Source organism: Cervus elaphus, chromosome 23 (assembly GCF_910594005.1).
Source record: "Cervus elaphus chromosome 23, mCerEla1.1, whole genome shotgun sequence".
Lineage (NCBI taxonomy): Eukaryota > Metazoa > Chordata > Mammalia > Artiodactyla > Cervidae > Cervus > Cervus elaphus.
The window spans coordinates 71,873,701-71,891,454 of NC_057837.1; the positions used below are offsets into that span (position 1 = coordinate 71,873,701).

The 17,754-nt window shown below is 48.3% G+C and overlaps 1 protein-coding gene across 1 annotated transcript in view; it reads right to left on the bottom strand.

Annotated features, from left to right (window-relative positions):
- Positions 1-17,754, bottom strand: part of JPH2 (junctophilin 2) — a 72,586-nt gene that overhangs the window by 44,079 nt on the left and 10,753 nt on the right. The window contains exon 2 of the mRNA XM_043882893.1: positions 3,181-3,961. Coding sequence (XP_043738828.1) covers positions 3,181-3,961 — 781 coding nt within the window. The remainder of the gene's footprint in view (positions 1-3,180; positions 3,962-17,754) is intronic.

Sequence of the window (17,754 nt, forward strand, 5' to 3'; positions counted from 1 at the left end):
CCCCAGTCAGGGAACTACATCCCACAGGCTGTAAAGATTGAAGATCCCGTGTGATGCAAACTAAGACTCTGCACAGACAAGTAAATATTATAAAGTGCTCATAAAAGCATCCGATAAATCATATGACTATCTGGCTCTGCCCCTAACCAAGAAATCTTAAGAAAATTACCCATACCTTCTTTCTGCCTTAATGACAGTAACTATTCACACATTCCTAGTAACTCAAAGTTTACAATGTTTAGAGTAGGCAAATGTGCTGGTTAAAGCTTTGGAATCAGAAATGTAGGAGCTGAAGCCCTGGTTCTCTCACTTGCTTGCCAGGTGGCCTGAAGGATACTGTCTTCCTTCTCTGGGTCTCAGTTTCCACATCTGTAAAATGAATTCACTGAAGGACATGATGACTAGCAATATCTATGGAGCCCTTGCTAGGTGTCCAGCACGGCGGTGGACACTGTGATGTGTTCCCCAGTTTCCCCTTCAGAACCACGGATTTATTTCTCCCCTCCTCCTGCCCTCAACCCAGCTGCTCAGAGTGCAGCCTACTGTCAGTCCTGTCCAGGGACTGCCACTAGCTAAAGAGAGCCGACCAGCCCCAGGTCATGTGCCTTCTTGAGGTCAGCTTGAATTCAATGCAGAGGCTCCAAAGATCCGGCTCCCTCTCTTCAACTTGGGAGAACTCTGAAGGTCATCTCCACTGCAGGGCGCCCCTTGTGGTCTGCTGAGGCATTGCGGAGACTGCATTGCCGCCGAGCATGACCCTCTCTGCCCAACCCTGCCTCCTTCCCTTCCCCAGATATTGATCCTCAGAGTGTGCTCGTGAACTTCCTGCGTATTAATCTCCATCTCAAAGTCAGCTTCCAAGAGAACTCGTCCCATGACAGAAGTGTGGACCGTTGGACGTGCACTGTGTTTCTTAACCCTCAGACCAACCCCTTTTTAGAGATGAGACAACTGAGGTTGATTTAGCCAAGAACATACAACTAAGAAACGGTGGCATCACAGCCTGGGGATGGAAGTTCAGACGGGCAAACTGAGTTGCCCACGTCTGAGCTGAAAGATGAAAGAGCTAAGACGCGGCCCTTCGCCTGCTTAACCCTGAAGACTACAGTGTGAAAGCCTCCATCCCAGGCCATTTCGAGCCACCAGCAGGAGGGTTCTCGGCACGGGGACAGGCTGGTACCTCTCACCGCTGTCCTGCCACACCCTCTGTTGCCCCCACAGTTCATCAACACCTGCAAAACAGGATTAACAGCAGTAGCTACCTCCTCATGATCTTGTAAAAATTAAATGAGTTACTATACACCCCTGATGGCTTCCCTGGTGGCTCAGATGGTAAAGAATCCGCCTGCAAAGCAGGAGACCTGGGTTTGATCCCTGAGTCGGGAAGATCTCTTGGAGAAGGGACTGGCAACCCACTCCAGTATTCTTGCCTGGAGAATCCCATGGACAGAGGAGCCTGGTGAGCTACAGTCCATGGGGTCACAAAGAGTCAGACACAACTCAGCAACTAACACACATACATGAAGACATCAGAATGGTGACTGGCTCACAGCAAGCCCATTATAAGTGTTAGAATATAAACAAATCATATAAGCAGCATAAAGTTGCAACTGCGAATGTTGTAAGAAGACATCTATGCAGCTGAGTGAGAGTCAAGCTGTGACAGGGGATGGGGCCTCAATATGGGGGTCAGACTTGACCGGATCTCTGAAGGAGGAATAGAAATTAAGGGGCAGCAAGAAGAAGGAAGAGTAGTCCAGGCAGAGGAATCATCAGGAACAAAAGCCTTCGGATAGGAAGAACTAGAGAAGAATGATGAAAGGCCAGTATGACTAGTACAGAGCCAAAAATCCAGGTCCTAGGACAGGGTGGTAGAAAATGAGGCTGGATGGGAGGGTAGGAACCACTTACTACCTGGCCACTCACTACCTGGGTGATTTGCAACTTTATCTTTCAGAGCCTCATTTACATCATCTGTAAAATGGAGATAAAAATAGTACAAAGTCATTAAGGAGACTGAATGAGTCAATATTTGTAAACCACTTAAAATAATGCCAAGCACACAGCAGGTGTTATAAACGTTTGAAGGTAACATTGGAACTTTTCCTGAAGTACAGTGAGAAGACACACAGGGGCTTGGAATATGGAAGAAAGCATAGGTACTGAATGGATGGAGAGTGGATGGATGAAGGGCTGGCGGATGGGTCAGTGGAGGTGGTTGAGAGAATGGACAGGTGGATGGATTGCTGGGTCTGTTTGGGTGATGAAGGTGGTTGGATGGATGGATTATGGGTGGATGGTTGGATGACTGGGTAGGTGGCAGAAGCAGATGTTGTTTCAGTGGACGGAAGCATGATTGGGTAAAGGGGTGACTGGATAAATGGAGGAAATCAGATGAATGAAGGTGGTGGGTGAATGGATGCATGGTTGAATTTAGGATGCCTGGTGGCCCAGTGGATGGGAGACGTTGAATGAATGTGGGTGCTGGGGATGAGGGGACGGATGGGTGGTTGAACGGGTGTCTGGGTGGTTGGAAGAATGGTTGTGGATGGATGGGTGGATGAGTGCTTGGTTCAGAGGGTGTAAACATGGAAAGTTGAATGGACAGATGAAGAAATGGTTGGGTGGTAAGGTGGATGTTATATATGGGCTGAGTGGACGGATGGACAGAGGAGTTGGGTGAATGGAGGGATGGCTCAGGTGGGTAGTAGAGAAGTTAGGTGAGCAAAGGGGTTGGGTGGATGGACGAATAACAGGGTGGTTGGATGGGTAACTGGGTGACTGAATGGACTGTTGGGTAGTTGGATGGGTAACTGGGTGGTAGAATGAGTAAACAGAAAATTAATTGGCTGGGTGGGTGGGATGGTCAGTTGAGTAGAGAGATGGTTGTTTAGATCAATATTATAAAGGTTGGGTGAATGTAAGGTTTACGTGAAGGGAGGGACTGGGTGGACGGGAGGAATCAAGTGTATAAATGGATGGATGATGGATGGACAATGAATGGATGGGTGAATGGGTGACATGAGATCCCGAAGCACCGCCAATGAACCCTCTATATAAAGTCTTGGGGGGAACCCCTGATGGTGAAAGAGGCAGAAACAGAGCCTCCTAGGTTGCGCTGGCCCGGGACCCCTTCCCGGAGTGGGGCGCTGTCCATCCGCGCCCGCCCGGGGGTCCTACCTGGAGGCGGCGATCTCGGCCTTCTGGCGCGCGATGGCGGCGGCGCGCTGGGCGCCCTCCACGCTGTGGTCCACCTTCTGGCGGACCTTGCTGCTCTTGAGCGGCAGCACGCGGCGCTTGGTGCCCTTGACCAGCACGTTGTGGCGGTACTTGCCCTCCTCGCGGCGGCCGTCGGGCAGCGTGGTGCAGCCGTAGCCGTGGCGCAGGTTGTCCAGCCACTCGCCCTCGTAGCGGAGGCCGCTGGAGCGCTCGCTCACGCCGAAGCCCGAGCGCTTGTCGTTCTTCCACTCGCCCATGTAGGTCTCGGTGGTGGTGGCGTCGATGTCGGCCTCGAAGGGCGCGGCCTCGTCGGCGCCCTCGCCCAGGCTGCCGGTGGACGCGGCGTCGCTGGCGCCCGAGCTGAGGTCGCTCTTGAGGAAGCTGACGCGGCTGCGCTGGCTGCCCAGGGACGTGCGCGACTCGGCGCGACGCAGCTTCCCCAGCAGCGCGCCCCGCTGGAACAGGCCGCCGCCCTTGGCCGCCCGCGCCACCGCCTCGGCGTTGGCCAGCAGGCTGAGCGCGAAGCCGCCGCGCGGGATGGCCGGCCCGGGCAGCGCGGGGCCGTCGGCGGCCGGCGAGGTGGGCGAGTCCGGGGCCAGCGTGCCGTTGCTGTGCTCGCTGCGCAGGGACGAGAGCGAGGTGCGCAGCGGCGAGCGCACCACCACCGCCATCCCGTAGGGCACGCTCTGGCGCACGCCGTAGCCGTGGCGCATGCCGTTGGTGAACTGGCCTTGGTACGTCCCTGCGGGCGAGGAGAGGACGGTCAGTGCGGCCCCCAGGGCTGCCAGGGAGCCTGGCCGTGCCGCGGGCCAGGCCGTCGAGGGGCAGGGGATGTGGAGTGGCCGGAGCCAGCGGGCCTCCGAGGGTTGAGGTTGCCTGAGCGTGTGAGAACACATGCCTGAAAGGCAGGCGTTGATGCAGTGCTGTGAATGGTCCCGTTGGCGGGAACGTGGCAAGGTCACGAGCATGCCAGATGGAGTGAGGTGGAGTGTCGCAGGGCATGAGTGTGTGAAGCCGTGCCAGCAGGCGGGGTCCCTCGAGTGCATGGAGTTACACGAGTGTGCCAGGACATGAGCAGACGGTGTGTATATTTCTCCTGGTGGGAACACACTAGGGTCTTTAGTGTTCCAAACAGAGTGAGGTTGAGAGAGGCTTTTTAAAGTGAAGTGTGAGCAGGTGAGGCTCTGTGAGTGTGAAGTTAATTGAGTGTGCATAGAAATGGAATCACACAAGAGAAATGAAAGTGCCGGAGCAAGAGTGGGTAAGACAGTGACTTTGTGCAGTAGTGTGAAAATTGCATTTGTGTGAGTGTGCAAGGCAGTGTGTGCACAGAGGGTGACCGAGATCACACCAACGGGTCGTCATGAGATGTATGTAAGGTTATGAGAGCATTTGCGGTCTTCAGTGTGCAAGGACAGGTAAAGTTGAGTGAAGGTGCAAGAGTGTTAGAGGATCAGAGTGCAAACTTGTGAGCAGGCAAGGTTTTGTGAGTATGTGAGGTTAAATGTGCATGGTTATCCTGGTGTTCAACGTGAAGTGAAGATCCAAGGCCATGAGTGGCTAAGGCGGTGTTTCATGGTGGTATGAATGTTGGAGGGCATGGGCAAGTGTGTATTTGTGCAAGGCCATGGGTAGAGAAGACTGTTAGGGGCATGCATATCAGTGTCTTTTGACTATATAGGCTGTGTGTGTCTAATGCAGTGTGTACTCGCGGTGTGAGTGCCTAGTGGAGGTGACATTGCGGGCATGTGTGAGGTCTGAGTACACAAGGCTACCTGAGTGTTAAAGTGCAAAGTAATCTGAGATTGAGACACCCGATGCTGAGTGTGGCTGTGAGGTTGGGCACATTAATGAAACTGAGATCGTGTGACACTACGTGTACACAGGATAGTGGCGTGTACAGGGAGCTATTAGCAGGAAGGCCTTGCGTGTCCATGAGTGTGAACACATGAGCTCCTGGGAACTAGAATCTGTGCGTGTGACTGTGACATGCACAGAGGGGCAGAAGAGAGTGGTAGTTAGAAGCACAGACTCCGGAGCCAGGCTGCTGGCTCTGAATCCTGCCTTGGCCCTTGCTAGCTGTGTAACCTTGGGCAAGTGACTTAACCTCTCTGTGTCTCAGCTGTCTCACCCATTAAACAGGTAACAGTTGCCTCTTACCTCATAGGGTTGTTGTAGATTTAAATAAGTTAATATTGCTGATGAACTATGAAGGAAAAGATATGCGTGTGATTTTGTGATTCTGCAAAGTTGTGCTAGTGTGTGTGGTCACCTAGCTGCACGAACAAGCTGATACAAAGCTACAAAATAGCTTCATATTCCACCCCCATCCTAACAGGCTGTGCTCCCTGGGGCTCCATCCAAGACCTCCCCCTCCCACCCCCTCCACCAACACCCCCACCCCCCACCCCATCCTCCCTGGGGGATTGCATCATCTGGTGCTTTTATAACTGCCTCCTATCTCCTGCTGATTGTCCTGACTATATCCCCAACCTCTTCCCCTCTGCAGTTCCACCTTGAAGATGGGTGCCCCCAGATGTGACACAGCATCTCCAGCTCGTCACCCTGCCTCCCCGCTCCCCCACACCTGTTCTGCCTTCTTGATCTTTCTCCCCGCAGCAGCAGCACCCCTGAAAACCATTTCTCTGCCTCCATCTTTGTGCCTGGAGTGTACAGAACAGTGCCTGACACATCATGTTCGCTGAAGTGAGGGGGGAATTCAGAGCCTTTGTTTTAAACACAAGCTGATACGCAGCCCTGGCTAACCAAACAACCAAATGGCTTCCCAACAAATACCCGGGATGGCTGCCAAGGGACCCCTAAGGTCAACCCAGCAGGCAGGCTCCCATTCAGACCTTTGCACTGGCTGTTGCCTCCGCTTGGAACTCTTTTCCCTCCCAGTGTCCTTGAAGTGTTTGCTCATTGAGGCTTACCTGACCACCTTATTTAAAATTACAATCTACCTGGGTCGTCCCTGGTGGTCCAGTGGTTAAGAATCTGCCTTGCAATGCAGGGAACATGGGTTTGAGTCCTGGTCGGGGAACTAAGATCCCACATGCCGCAGAGCAACAAAGCCTGCGACCACAACTAGAAGTCCCTGTGCCAAAACAAAAGATCCTGTGTGACGCAACAAAGATCCACGTGCTGCAATCAAGACCCGATGCAACTAACTAAACAAACAAATGTCTGTGAAAAGAAGTAAAATGATAACCCCTACCCAGGTTTCTTTCACCTTCCTTCTTTGCTTTTTGTTCCTTCATAGCATATCTAATATTACATATATTCTGCTTTTTCTTTTGTTTTTTGACTGTCTTCCCTGGGTTTCCCTGGTGGCTCAGTGGTAAAGAATCTACCTGCTGACACAGGAGACATGAGTTCAATTCCTGGATCGGGAATATCCCCTGGAGAAGGAAATGGCAACCCACTCCAGTATTCTTGCCCGAAAAATCCCATGGATAGCAGTCTGGCAGGCTACATGGGGTTGCAGAGAGTCGGACATGACTGAGCACATACACACACACACATGGCACATCTCCCTAGTAGAATGTAAGTTCCATAAATGCAGGGTTTCCATTCTTTTTTGTTCACTGTTGTATCCTTAGTACCTAAAATAATAACATTATTCAATAAATATTGTTAATAATATTCAATAGATATTTGTTGAAAGAATGAGTGCGTGAATAGCATGCATTTTATAACTATTTTCTCTTCTTTCTGCTCCAGTCAGCTGAAAACGGATCTGCGAAAATGACCAGAGAGATGTTTAATGACTCCTATAAGACTCACCCAAGATGACACAGTTAATAAATGCAGAGTCACAACTCACATCCATATCTGACTGTGCTCCTTCCAAAGTCTCAGAAGAAAAAAGAAAAAAATGAGACAGCGAAGTGGACAACAGACAGGACATTGTGGACAGACAATGAGACAAGAACAGGACAGAGAAGATGGTAAACCGGAGGAAAGAAAAGAAGACAGCTAATCTCTGAATTGAATAAGTTTGTGAAATCAAATCAACCAATCTACCTTTCCCTTAAATTTGGCAAGAGATCAGCTGACGTGGCCCCTTTAAGCCCAAGAAAAACTGAGATTGCAACAGGAGAGTGGCTCTTGGCCTCCAGCTGGGGAGGAAATGGCCAGGCTATATTAGGAAACTTACAAGCAAGTGACAAGAAGCGCAGACACCCAGGGGAGGCTGGGAGTGACGGGGCCCTGGGAAGGAGAAGAGCCAAGTGCTGGGGCCATCCCCTGCCTGACTCTCTCTAAGACAGGACAGTTCTCTCTGGGGACGGGAAGAATGCATCCAGAGTGGGAGAGGGGAACCCACCCATAGCCATCTGGCTGAGAGGAGCCCTCTGTGTATGGAAGTGCTTCCTCATACCCTTTGGGATGGTCCCCTCACTTGAACTTATAGGGCTTGCTTGCAGGGTAAGGACCACGATTCTCAGCAGCCTGCAAGGCCTGACATGGGCCGCCCCTGCCCACCTCTCCTGATTCATCCTGAATGGCTCTCCAGGAACACTCACCTTCCTACCTCAGGGCCTTGGCACATGCCTTCCCTCTTCTTCTTGGCGTGCTCTTCTCCTCTCTCCTCCCTAGTCAACTTCTAGTGACATTTCAAGCTTCAGCTTAAATCTGACTTCACCTAGGATGATTTCTTGAGCCCTCCCCACCCCCCCCCCCCCAACCAGGTACTGCCACATGACGTCTGTACTTCTGGGCATTGTGTGCAGTCACAGACAAACAACGATTATGATCGTTTAGTCACCTTAAGCCTTTCCTACCAGACTGTGGCTTCCAAGAAGGATGGGATCCTATCTAGCTTATTTGCTATGATCTCAGTATCTACACAGTACCCAGGCATAAGGAAGCCCTGAATGAACACCTGGTGAATCTGGGAGCATCTCCTGAATGAACCCTGCTGTTCTTTCACCGTCAGGAACTATATCTTGTCTTTTCCCTCATGACTCAGCGCATAGTAAGTGCTCAGTCGGGACTGATAGTGGCTGCTGAGAATATTCACGACTAACTCTGGGAGTTATTGGGGATATTTGTAAAAAACTGATGAAGGCTATAACCACAGTAAATGCCATCCTAATATACAGACCAGACTCCTCAGTTTAATAAAACCGAAATATTGCCTTCTTGCAATTCCCGTTCAGGTTTAGGATAGAATAACCTGGGTTGGAGCTTCCCTGGGGGCTCAGTGGTAAAGACTCTGCCTACCAGTGCAGGAGACACGGGTTCGATCCCTGATCAGGCAAGATCCAGCAGGCTGCAGGCCAGCTGAGCCCATGTGCCGCAACTACTGAGCCTGTGCTCTGGGGCCTGCGCACCACAACTGCTGAAGCCCACGCGCCCCAGAGCCCGTGCTCCGCAGCAAGCGAAGCCACCGCAATGAGAAGCCTGAGAACCGCAACTAGAGAGTAGCCCCCGCTCTCTGAAACTAGAGAAAACCTGCAGAGCAACGAAGACCCAGCCCAGCCAAAACTAAAAAATGCATAAAGTTATATTAAAAAAGAATAACCTGAGTTTTAATCATAACTCTTGACACTGGGGAGTTCTAAAACATGCATAAGGTATTGAAGCCAGTTAAGTCTCAGTTATGTCTATAACTATAACATGGAGGTAATGATACCTACTTCCTGTGGTTTTTCACTCATCCCTTTGAATCGAGTATTTGCAGTGAACTGGCCTAGGTGCTGGGGATACAATGCAAATAAGTAGATGTGGTCACTGCCCTCAAGGGGCTTGGAGTCTAGTGCCAGTGATAGATTGGATTTATCATCACAGGAATAAACGTTAGGCAGCCCCAGCAGTGTGATCCAGAGAGATGACCATCCAGTTCTTGGTTGGCAGTGCAGTAAGGAGGGTTGGTTGACCAAAGATTAAGTGAACTCTATGTGAGGCAGCTAGCACACAGCAAGTGCTCAATAAAGGCTAGCTTTTTGGCAGGTCAAAGTCCTTGCTCAGAAAAGCTGGCCCAGAAAGGATTAACTGGGAAGATGAAGAGGAGCCAGGGAGGACAGAGAGAACTTAGAGGGAGAGAATGAGACCAGCTCTGGTTTTCTGCCTAGGTCTGCGTGCTTGTAAGAAAGCGGGCTTGTGTCCTGGAATGCCCAGCTTTTGCTGGTTTGGGGACACGCCTGAGTCAGGGAGGCCTCAGAGCTTCTATCCTTGGGAGGAAGAACATTTGGGGGATCTGTTCATCAGAATGGAGGACTTTCTGGAAGACACATCTATAGTATAAGATCCAACCCCCAGGGCCAGAGTTTATGGCTTAATTGACGTGGATACTAGAAAGCATATCAGATGATTGTAATATGCATTCTGTCTAAGTTCTCCGCTGACCTCCAGTCAGCCAGCATGCTCTGTCCCTCTGTTGTAAAGCCTGCAAACTGAGGCCCTCAGCACCTTGATGTACCCGTTTGGCATCCAGTGCTCTAGCAGATCCATGCCCCTGTTCCCACATGTGGAGTTGTCTATTTAACTGTTCCTGAATCGATTCACTTCTATTGTACGCCTTATTTATTTACTTGTTTTAATTATCTTTGGCTACGCTGGGTCTTTGTTGTGTGCAGGCTTTCTCTAGCTGTGGTGAGCAAGGGCTACTCGTTAGCTGTAGTGGGTAGGCTTCTTACTAAGGTGGCTTCTCATTGTGGAACACAAGCTCTAGGTGTGCAGGCTTCAGTAATTGCAGTCCACGGGCTTAGTTGCCCCAAGGCATGTGGAATCTTCCCAGTGCAGGGATTGAAACTACATCCCCTGCATTGCAAAGTAGATTCTTAACCACTGGACCAATAGGGAAGCCCTGGACTCATTATTGAAATATTTTTATTTATTAACATTTGTTCTCTAAACCAGTGGACTATGAGTGTACAGAAAAAGAGAGTCTAACTTCTCCAAAAACAAGATGAATGTTTTTGGATGTTCATAAGGGAGAAAGTTCCTTAAAAATCGCTCTCAAACTTGGCATGAATGGGCTAACTATAAAAGACTGGGAAAAATTATAAAATTTTAAGTTATAAATTAAATTTAATTTCTTGCTCCATTTTAAAGAAACCAACAGAAACTGGAAATTGTAAATGATAAATTACAGGAATGGAACACAGACAATGAGAAGCTCCACTGAATATCTACACATGGTACATAAATGTGACGGGACTTCCCTGGTAGCTCAGCTGGTACAGGATCTGCCTGCAGTGCAGGAGACCCTGGTTCAATTCCTGGGTCAGGAAGATCCCTGGAGAAGGGATAGGCTACCTACTCCAATATTCTTGGGCTTCCCTCGTGGCTCCGATGGTGAAGAATCTGCCTGCAATGCGGGAGACCTGGGTTGGATCCCTGGGTTGGCAAGATCCCCTGGAGGGGGATCACAGTCCATGGGGTCACAGAATTGACACAGTACATACCTAAATGTGATATAAATTAAAATAAATATCACAAGAGACTTCCCCCGGGCGGTACAGTTGTTTTAAGACTTTTGAGCTCCCAATGCAGGGTATACGGGTTCAATCCCTGGTCAGAGAACTAAAATCCAATGGCCACACAGTGCAGTGAGAAAATAAATAAAAATTAATATCTTAAGGTTTATAAATCATTTAAAAATCTTTCTCTGCTCTCACTAACATTCAATTAACCAAGTTGTGTTTGGCATTGATGACATCAGATTAGAGGGCTTCTACTTTAGTTTTAAACATCAGTGTGAATACATCTGCTGTGTCAAAGAGATGGGTCCATCTCAGGAAAGAAGATACCAGATGGTAATTGAAACTAAGACAAGGAGAATAAAAGTCGGTGTATGCCAACACCCTGATGTGTGACTCTCCCATAGGGTGTGAATGCAAGGTTTGGATGAGTTTATTTAGGACAACACTGCACTTTTGTTTTCTCTCTCAAGTAAAGGATGCTTCTGACCTGAGTCACTGGGGACTCTGTCTTCTACCTGGTCCATTGGAATTTTCCCAGCGTGGTAGGTGCAGGTCATTCTGTTCAGACCACAAGAGGCCGAACTAGAGATGTATAGCCTAGAAGATTCTCCCAGCTATACAACCTAATGATCTATAAAGGCAGGCTCTCAAAAAATGTGTTTCTCAAAACTGATGTTAATAGTTTATCATGAAAAAAGATTCTGAAGTCAAGACAATTTGAGGAGATTAAATGAAATGAGTTTTTCTGACTGTGAGACTATGCCAGAAGAATTATTTTATATATAATTTTATATCTTTTATATAAATTATTTTATATATATTATAAAATATATTTTATATATATTTGGCAGTGCTTGAGTCTCTGGGTCTTAATTGGGACATGTGGGATCTAGTGCCCTGACCAGAGATCAAACTGGGCCCCCTGCATTGGGAACACAGAGTCTTAGCAACTGGACCACCAGGGAAGTCCCCAGAAGAATTCTTCAAGAATTTTTCTTAATTCTTCACTATTCCTCCCATGTGACTCTGAGAAAGATTCTCAATTCAGGGGTAAATCCTGATTTACACTTTAAGTGCTCCTGGGGACCATGAGTCTCCAAGTGGTATTGCTATTTATTCAGAAAGCCGTCCTGAAGAATATCTATCAGGATTAGTATTCCATGGAACCCACTTTGGGAAATGACATTACAATTACTGACCCAACAGCAATTGTCCACTTTGTTCGACAGAGCCTCAATTTTTGCCCAAGGGTCCAATACTCCTCCCATGTGACTCTGAGAGAGGTTCTCAATCCAGGGGCAAATCCTGATTGCAATAAGTCAAACATTAAAGTCTATCCAGCTTGCCAGTGATTGGATTAGACATGCGCGTGTGATGAAATCTGACATTGAGACTTGAGGGTAAGTTGGCTAGCAGGGTGGGGCAAGGGAGACAAGAGAGTTTTCATAGCTCTTGTAAAGAGATACATGTGGAGAAACATACCCTCTTTTTCTGCTGGATGTTGTTGAATGTGGACATGACTCCTGGAGCAGTGGCAGCCATTTTGGGACCATGAGGGTAACTAGCTGAGAGCAAAACCCACACTATGTGGATGGCAGAGCAAAAAGATAGCAGGAGCCTGGGTTCTTGCTGATGCTGTTGCACCTCCAAATTAACTGATCGTGAGACTTCCCTACCTCTGGAGTGTTGTTACGTGCTATTAGAAATATCCTTATTAAAAAAGGTCTGTGCTGTCCAATAATGGTAGCTACTAGCTGCCTGTGGTTATTGAGCACTGGATTGAAAATACTTGGTACAAAAAAGAATGTAAAATATCCCACTAATAACTATATATTGATTACATGTAGAAATGATACTTTTTTGGATAACAAGTTAAATAGAAGATGTGACATTGTAAAGCAATTTTCCACCAATTTTTTAAAAAAGTGATTAAAATTGATTTCACATTTTAAAATGTGGCTACTAGAAAATTTTAAATTACATTTGGAGCCCACATTATATTTCTATTGGGAAGTGTTAGTTTTAGATCATTTGGAAGTTAGCACTTTCTGTTACTTACAGACAGAAAAAAATATCCTAAGAGATACAAGTATAATCATTCTAATTTTACAGCTGGGAAAATTGAAATGAAAAATGTAAATGACTTGCTCATGATCATACCAGTGTGGCAGTTGTTGGAGACTACAGCTAAGCATCCAGACCAGTGCCTCCTCGGCACCTCTAAGAACCTGAGAACACCCTTTACAAGTTAAAGGTTCAGAAGCCCTCACCCAAATCTCAGCCCTAGAGAAGTGCAACCATTCAGAAACCCACAGGGATGTAAAGCAATTATCCTTCAATAAAAAATAAATTTTTTTAAAGTATAAAGGAAATAAAAGTGTGATTTTAAAAAAAAAGAAAGAAACTCACAGGGAGTCTAGGAGACAGAGTCCACTTTGAAACAGAGAAGAGATATGTGGATCAGCCCATGAATTCTGCCTCCAAATACAGACTAGATACTGAGAAAACCATTCCCTCTGGCCAGTGACACCTGCCTATTTCTAGGAAACTGTCTGAGGTCCAAATGTCAGTGTCCCTAAGGGACTGATGAGAGATGGAAAGGAAGGGATCAGGACAGGCTCCTCTCCGGGAGTCCCCCCTGTCCATGGAAGTCCTTAACTGACAGTCCAGTGTCTGCATAACCTGGTCCCAGCTCACTTTCTCAGTTTTTGTCTTCCCAAATCCACTAAAACCCACTTTCAAAGCCACCTGCTTCAGAAAACTACCCAGGCCACCTCCTTTCTCCAAACTCTCATCACTTCTTACCACTAACAGCTGCTATCTTGTCAATATCTTGTCTGTTTTGTCCACCGGCCTTCCCTGATCCTTCTCCAGGTCCTCTATTTAGGAGTTAGCTCAAGATCACTGGGCAGGACCATGGAAGCTTCATCAACAGATTCAGACAGGGGTCGGACATGACTGAAGCGACTTGGCATACACATACCAAGTTCTTCTCAAGGCTCAAAGGAAGACAACTCGGGGCTTCTCAGGTGGCGCGAGTGGTAAAGAACCTGCCTGCCAATGCAGGAGACATAAGAGGTGCAGGTTCAATCCCTGGGTCACGAAGATCCCGAAGTAGGCAATGGTAACCCACTCTAGTATTCTTGCTTGGGAAATCCCATGGACAGAGGAGCCTGGGGGTCTACAGTCCATAGGGTCGCAAAGAGTTGGACACAACTGAAGCAACTTAGCTTCATGCTTAGCTTAGCAACATGCTTCATGCATGTACATGACAGGTAGGGGAGTGAGGACCAGGGAGTCCAATGGTCATGGCTCTTGTCCAAGCACCCCCAAATCAAACCAGGTAAACCAGGTATGTACATTATGGGAAACACACATGCCCACACCATGGACACCCACAGAGATGCTCTTGAGTAGAGGGGACCCATCCCAGCTTGGCTCTAACCCACCTTGGTAATGACCACGGACCCTCTGTCCCAGCGAGAGCAAGTCAAGCAAGCCTGAGGCATCTCTGGGGCAGCAAAGAATAATGGAAATTGCTTGGGCTTCAGAAACAAACCTGACTCTGAATCTCTCTTTAATACCCCAAAACACCCTTCTCTTCATCTCCACCCCATCCACTTAGTCCAGCTGCCCCAGTTCTCCCAGAGTGATGACAATAGCATCTTCCCTAGTCTCTGCCTCCTCAGATACCCACTTCAGTCCACTCTTGGCTGCCACCGGAGTCCTCTCCCTTCTAAGATGCAGATCTGATCACATAAAACCTGGTTTGTGATGGCTTCCCAGGGCTTTGAGGGAGGATTGTCCCCTAGGAAACATATTCTGAGGCTGAGACTGCGTGTGGGTGATTTTGGGGGGAGGAGGACTCTCAGGACAAACACCTGTAAGGAAGGAAGCAGGTTTCCATAAGTGGAAGAAGCTGAACAGATCCCATGGGGTCTGAAGCTGGTATGACCGTCAGAGTAGTTTGAAATTGAAACAAAGAGGCTTTGTACTCCAGCATCAACTCGTTAACTATGGGTCACCCCCAGAGGGAGGCACCTCCTTCTGGCAGAGGGCAGTGCCCAGCTATGAGCCATCAGCAGCCCACACCCCCGGCAGATAGGGGGATGAGGACCCTGGTCCTGAGGGATGTCTGATGGTGTCCCACAGCCTCCCCTGTAAGAATGAAATTCAGACTCCTCGTTGTGACCCAGGAAACCCTCATGGCCTGGGTCCTGCCAACCCTTATCTCATATACCCGCTTCTTCCTCTGAGTCTGTGTGTTCTTGAATACAGATGCTCTGCTCCCGCCTCCAAGACTTTACACTCAACATTCCTTTTATTATAAAAAAGTATTTATTTTTGGCTGAGCTGGGTCTTTGCTGTCATGTGGGCTTTCTTTAGTTGTGACAGGGGCCGCTACTCTCCAGTTGCGGTGCGCGGGCTTCTCATTGCAGTGGCTTCTCTTGTGGTGGAGCATGAGCTCTAGGCACATGGGCTTTAGTAGTTGTAGCACGCAGACTCTAGAGTGTGGGTCCCAGTAGTTGCAGTGCTTGGGCTTAGTTGCCCCAGGGCATGTGGAGTAGTCTTCCCAGGCCAGGAGTCAAACCTGTGTCCCCTGCATTGGCAGGTGGATTCTTAACCACTGGACCACCAGGGAAGTCCTCGATATTCCTTTTGCCCGGCACCAGCAGTGTGGTCCTCTGATCACCCATCCTTCAGATCTTAGCCTCAAGGCTGAGATCACTTCCTCCAGGAAGCCTTCTCTGATTACCCAACCAGATTAGGTTCACCCATCATCAGCTCATAAACCCTTCTACTTACCCTTCAAATTATAAATACCATGTTGTAATTAAGTAACTGTCTGATGCTGGTCTCTGCTGTTAGCATGTACGCTCTGAGGGCAGGGACCAAGACTGCCTTGCTCATCACAGCATCTCCAACCCTCAGTGTGATGACTGGACCATGGAAGGCATTCAGCAGATACTGTCAATTTGGTGCATGAGTACTTGGCCTTGGACAAGTTCTCTTTGGATGTATCTCCACCCAACAAAGGCAGAGCCAGCTTCTTTTCGGGGTTGCTGTGAGTAAAGTGTGAGTTATCTAGGGGAGACCTCAGACTGTCAACAAACACTGGCTCCCTTCACTTCTTAGGAGAAGATTGCAGAGTGACCAGTCTTCCCCATTTGCCTGAGATTGAGGAGTTTCCCAAGAAACTTTATTACTTTCAGTACCAAAGCCAGGGCAGTTCCCAGGCAGATCAGGAGGGTTGGTCACCTAAATCTGGATGAGAAGGAGAGAAGGGCATTTCATATTAATTAGTACAGTGTTCATGGCATGCTGGTAAAACAGCTCCTTGGAAAAACAACTCTGATTCATGTGTGTGCATGCGTGCTAAGTCACTTTAGTGATGTCCAAGTCTTGGCAACCCTATGGACTGTAGCCTTGGAAAAACAACTCTGATTCATGTGTGTGCATGCGTGCTAAGTCACTTTAGTGATGTCCAACTCTTGGCAACCCTATGGACTGTAGCCCACCAGGCTCCATCTTCCCAACCCAGGGATCAAACCTGCTTCTCTTACGTCTCCTGCACTGGCAGGCAGGTTCTTTACCACTAGTGCCACCTGGGAAGCCCTACCCTCATTCACAGTGTTGACCAATTTCCATCATCTAAATATTCCTCCCCATGGCCAATCAAGCTACCAACAGTTGAACAGCCAGTTTGCAATGTTCCTGAAAACTTAACAAGGGGCTGCCATGCACCAGGAGGAGCTAGTGGCAGCCCCGTGGCTGATACTAACTGTCGTGATCCTGCTATCTGCACATGCACAATGTGGTCGTAGATGACCTCAACGCGGGGGTGAGTGAGGTTATTTCAGTTCCAAGAAGGGCGCAGCTTGAGCGGACCTTGAAGAGCATCTAGTCCAAGGCAACAAGTCACCTATCACGTGGGCTACCTCTTTCCCATCCATCCTGTGTCCACAGCAGACACTGCTCATCGATCATGACGCTGTCTCCTAACATGGCCATGCAGTCTCCCTTCACCACGTCTCCAAGCAGCCACAGTCAAATAGCTGATGTTGCACATAAAAGAAATTGACTTACCTCTAGGGGTAAGTGTGGTTCAGCCCCTCATACAGGAGAGGCAGCTCAGGCACAGAGAGGTAGAGGGGCCCGCCCAAGGTCACACAGCCGTCAGTGGCTCAGCTGGGACGGAAGAACAGCTCACCTGCCTGGCTTGCCCCAGAGTGGGGTGGAACAAAGGGAAACCATCTAGGATCTGAGCCTAGATTCTGGGGGGCTCTGCCTAGAGCTCCCAAAGTCTTTTTGTACCTGAAGACTTCTCAGTATGTCAGCATATAAGTGTTGTTCATCTGTTGAAAGGAGGGCACTTCTGAAAAAATTACAAAGTCGCACAGGTTCACTGCATACAATTCAAACAATTGAGCAGTATTTAAACTAAAAAAATCTTATACTGGGACTTCCCCAGTGGTCCCACTAAGTGCTAAGACTCTGCACTCCCAATATAGAGTGCCCAGGTTCAATCCCTGGTCAGGGAACTAGATCCCGAATGCTGCAACTAAGACCTGGTGCAGCCAAATAGATAAATATATATTTTTTAATTATTAAAAAAAAAAAAACTCTGTACTGTCTCCCCAGGAGTAATCACTGTTAACAATTTTGGTCCTTCCAGGATTTCTTCTGCTTATTTACAAGCCTATGCATAGCACAAGTGGACTAAAAGATTAGCTGTTTCTCACACTACCACTCTCCCCCCTTATTGAGAACACTGCCCACACACAGTAGGCACTCAATAAATATTCGTCCAGTTGCTCTTGTTTGATTAAAATGCTTTAGATTCCTTTCTGTATGAGTATAGGTGAATCTGTCTCTTTCTTCCTCCCCTCTCTCTCTTTAAAAAAAAAAAAAGTTTTTATTGAAGTATAGTTTTGCTTCTATTTTTTTCAGGAGGTTACACCACTTGGCATGCGAGATTATGTTCCCTGGATCAGGGATCCAACCTGCACCCCCTGCAGTGGAAGCATGGAGTCTTAACCACTGGACCTCTGTCTTTTTAATGGTTTTAGTCCTTCCTGGCATGGTCTCATGGATTGACTGAACA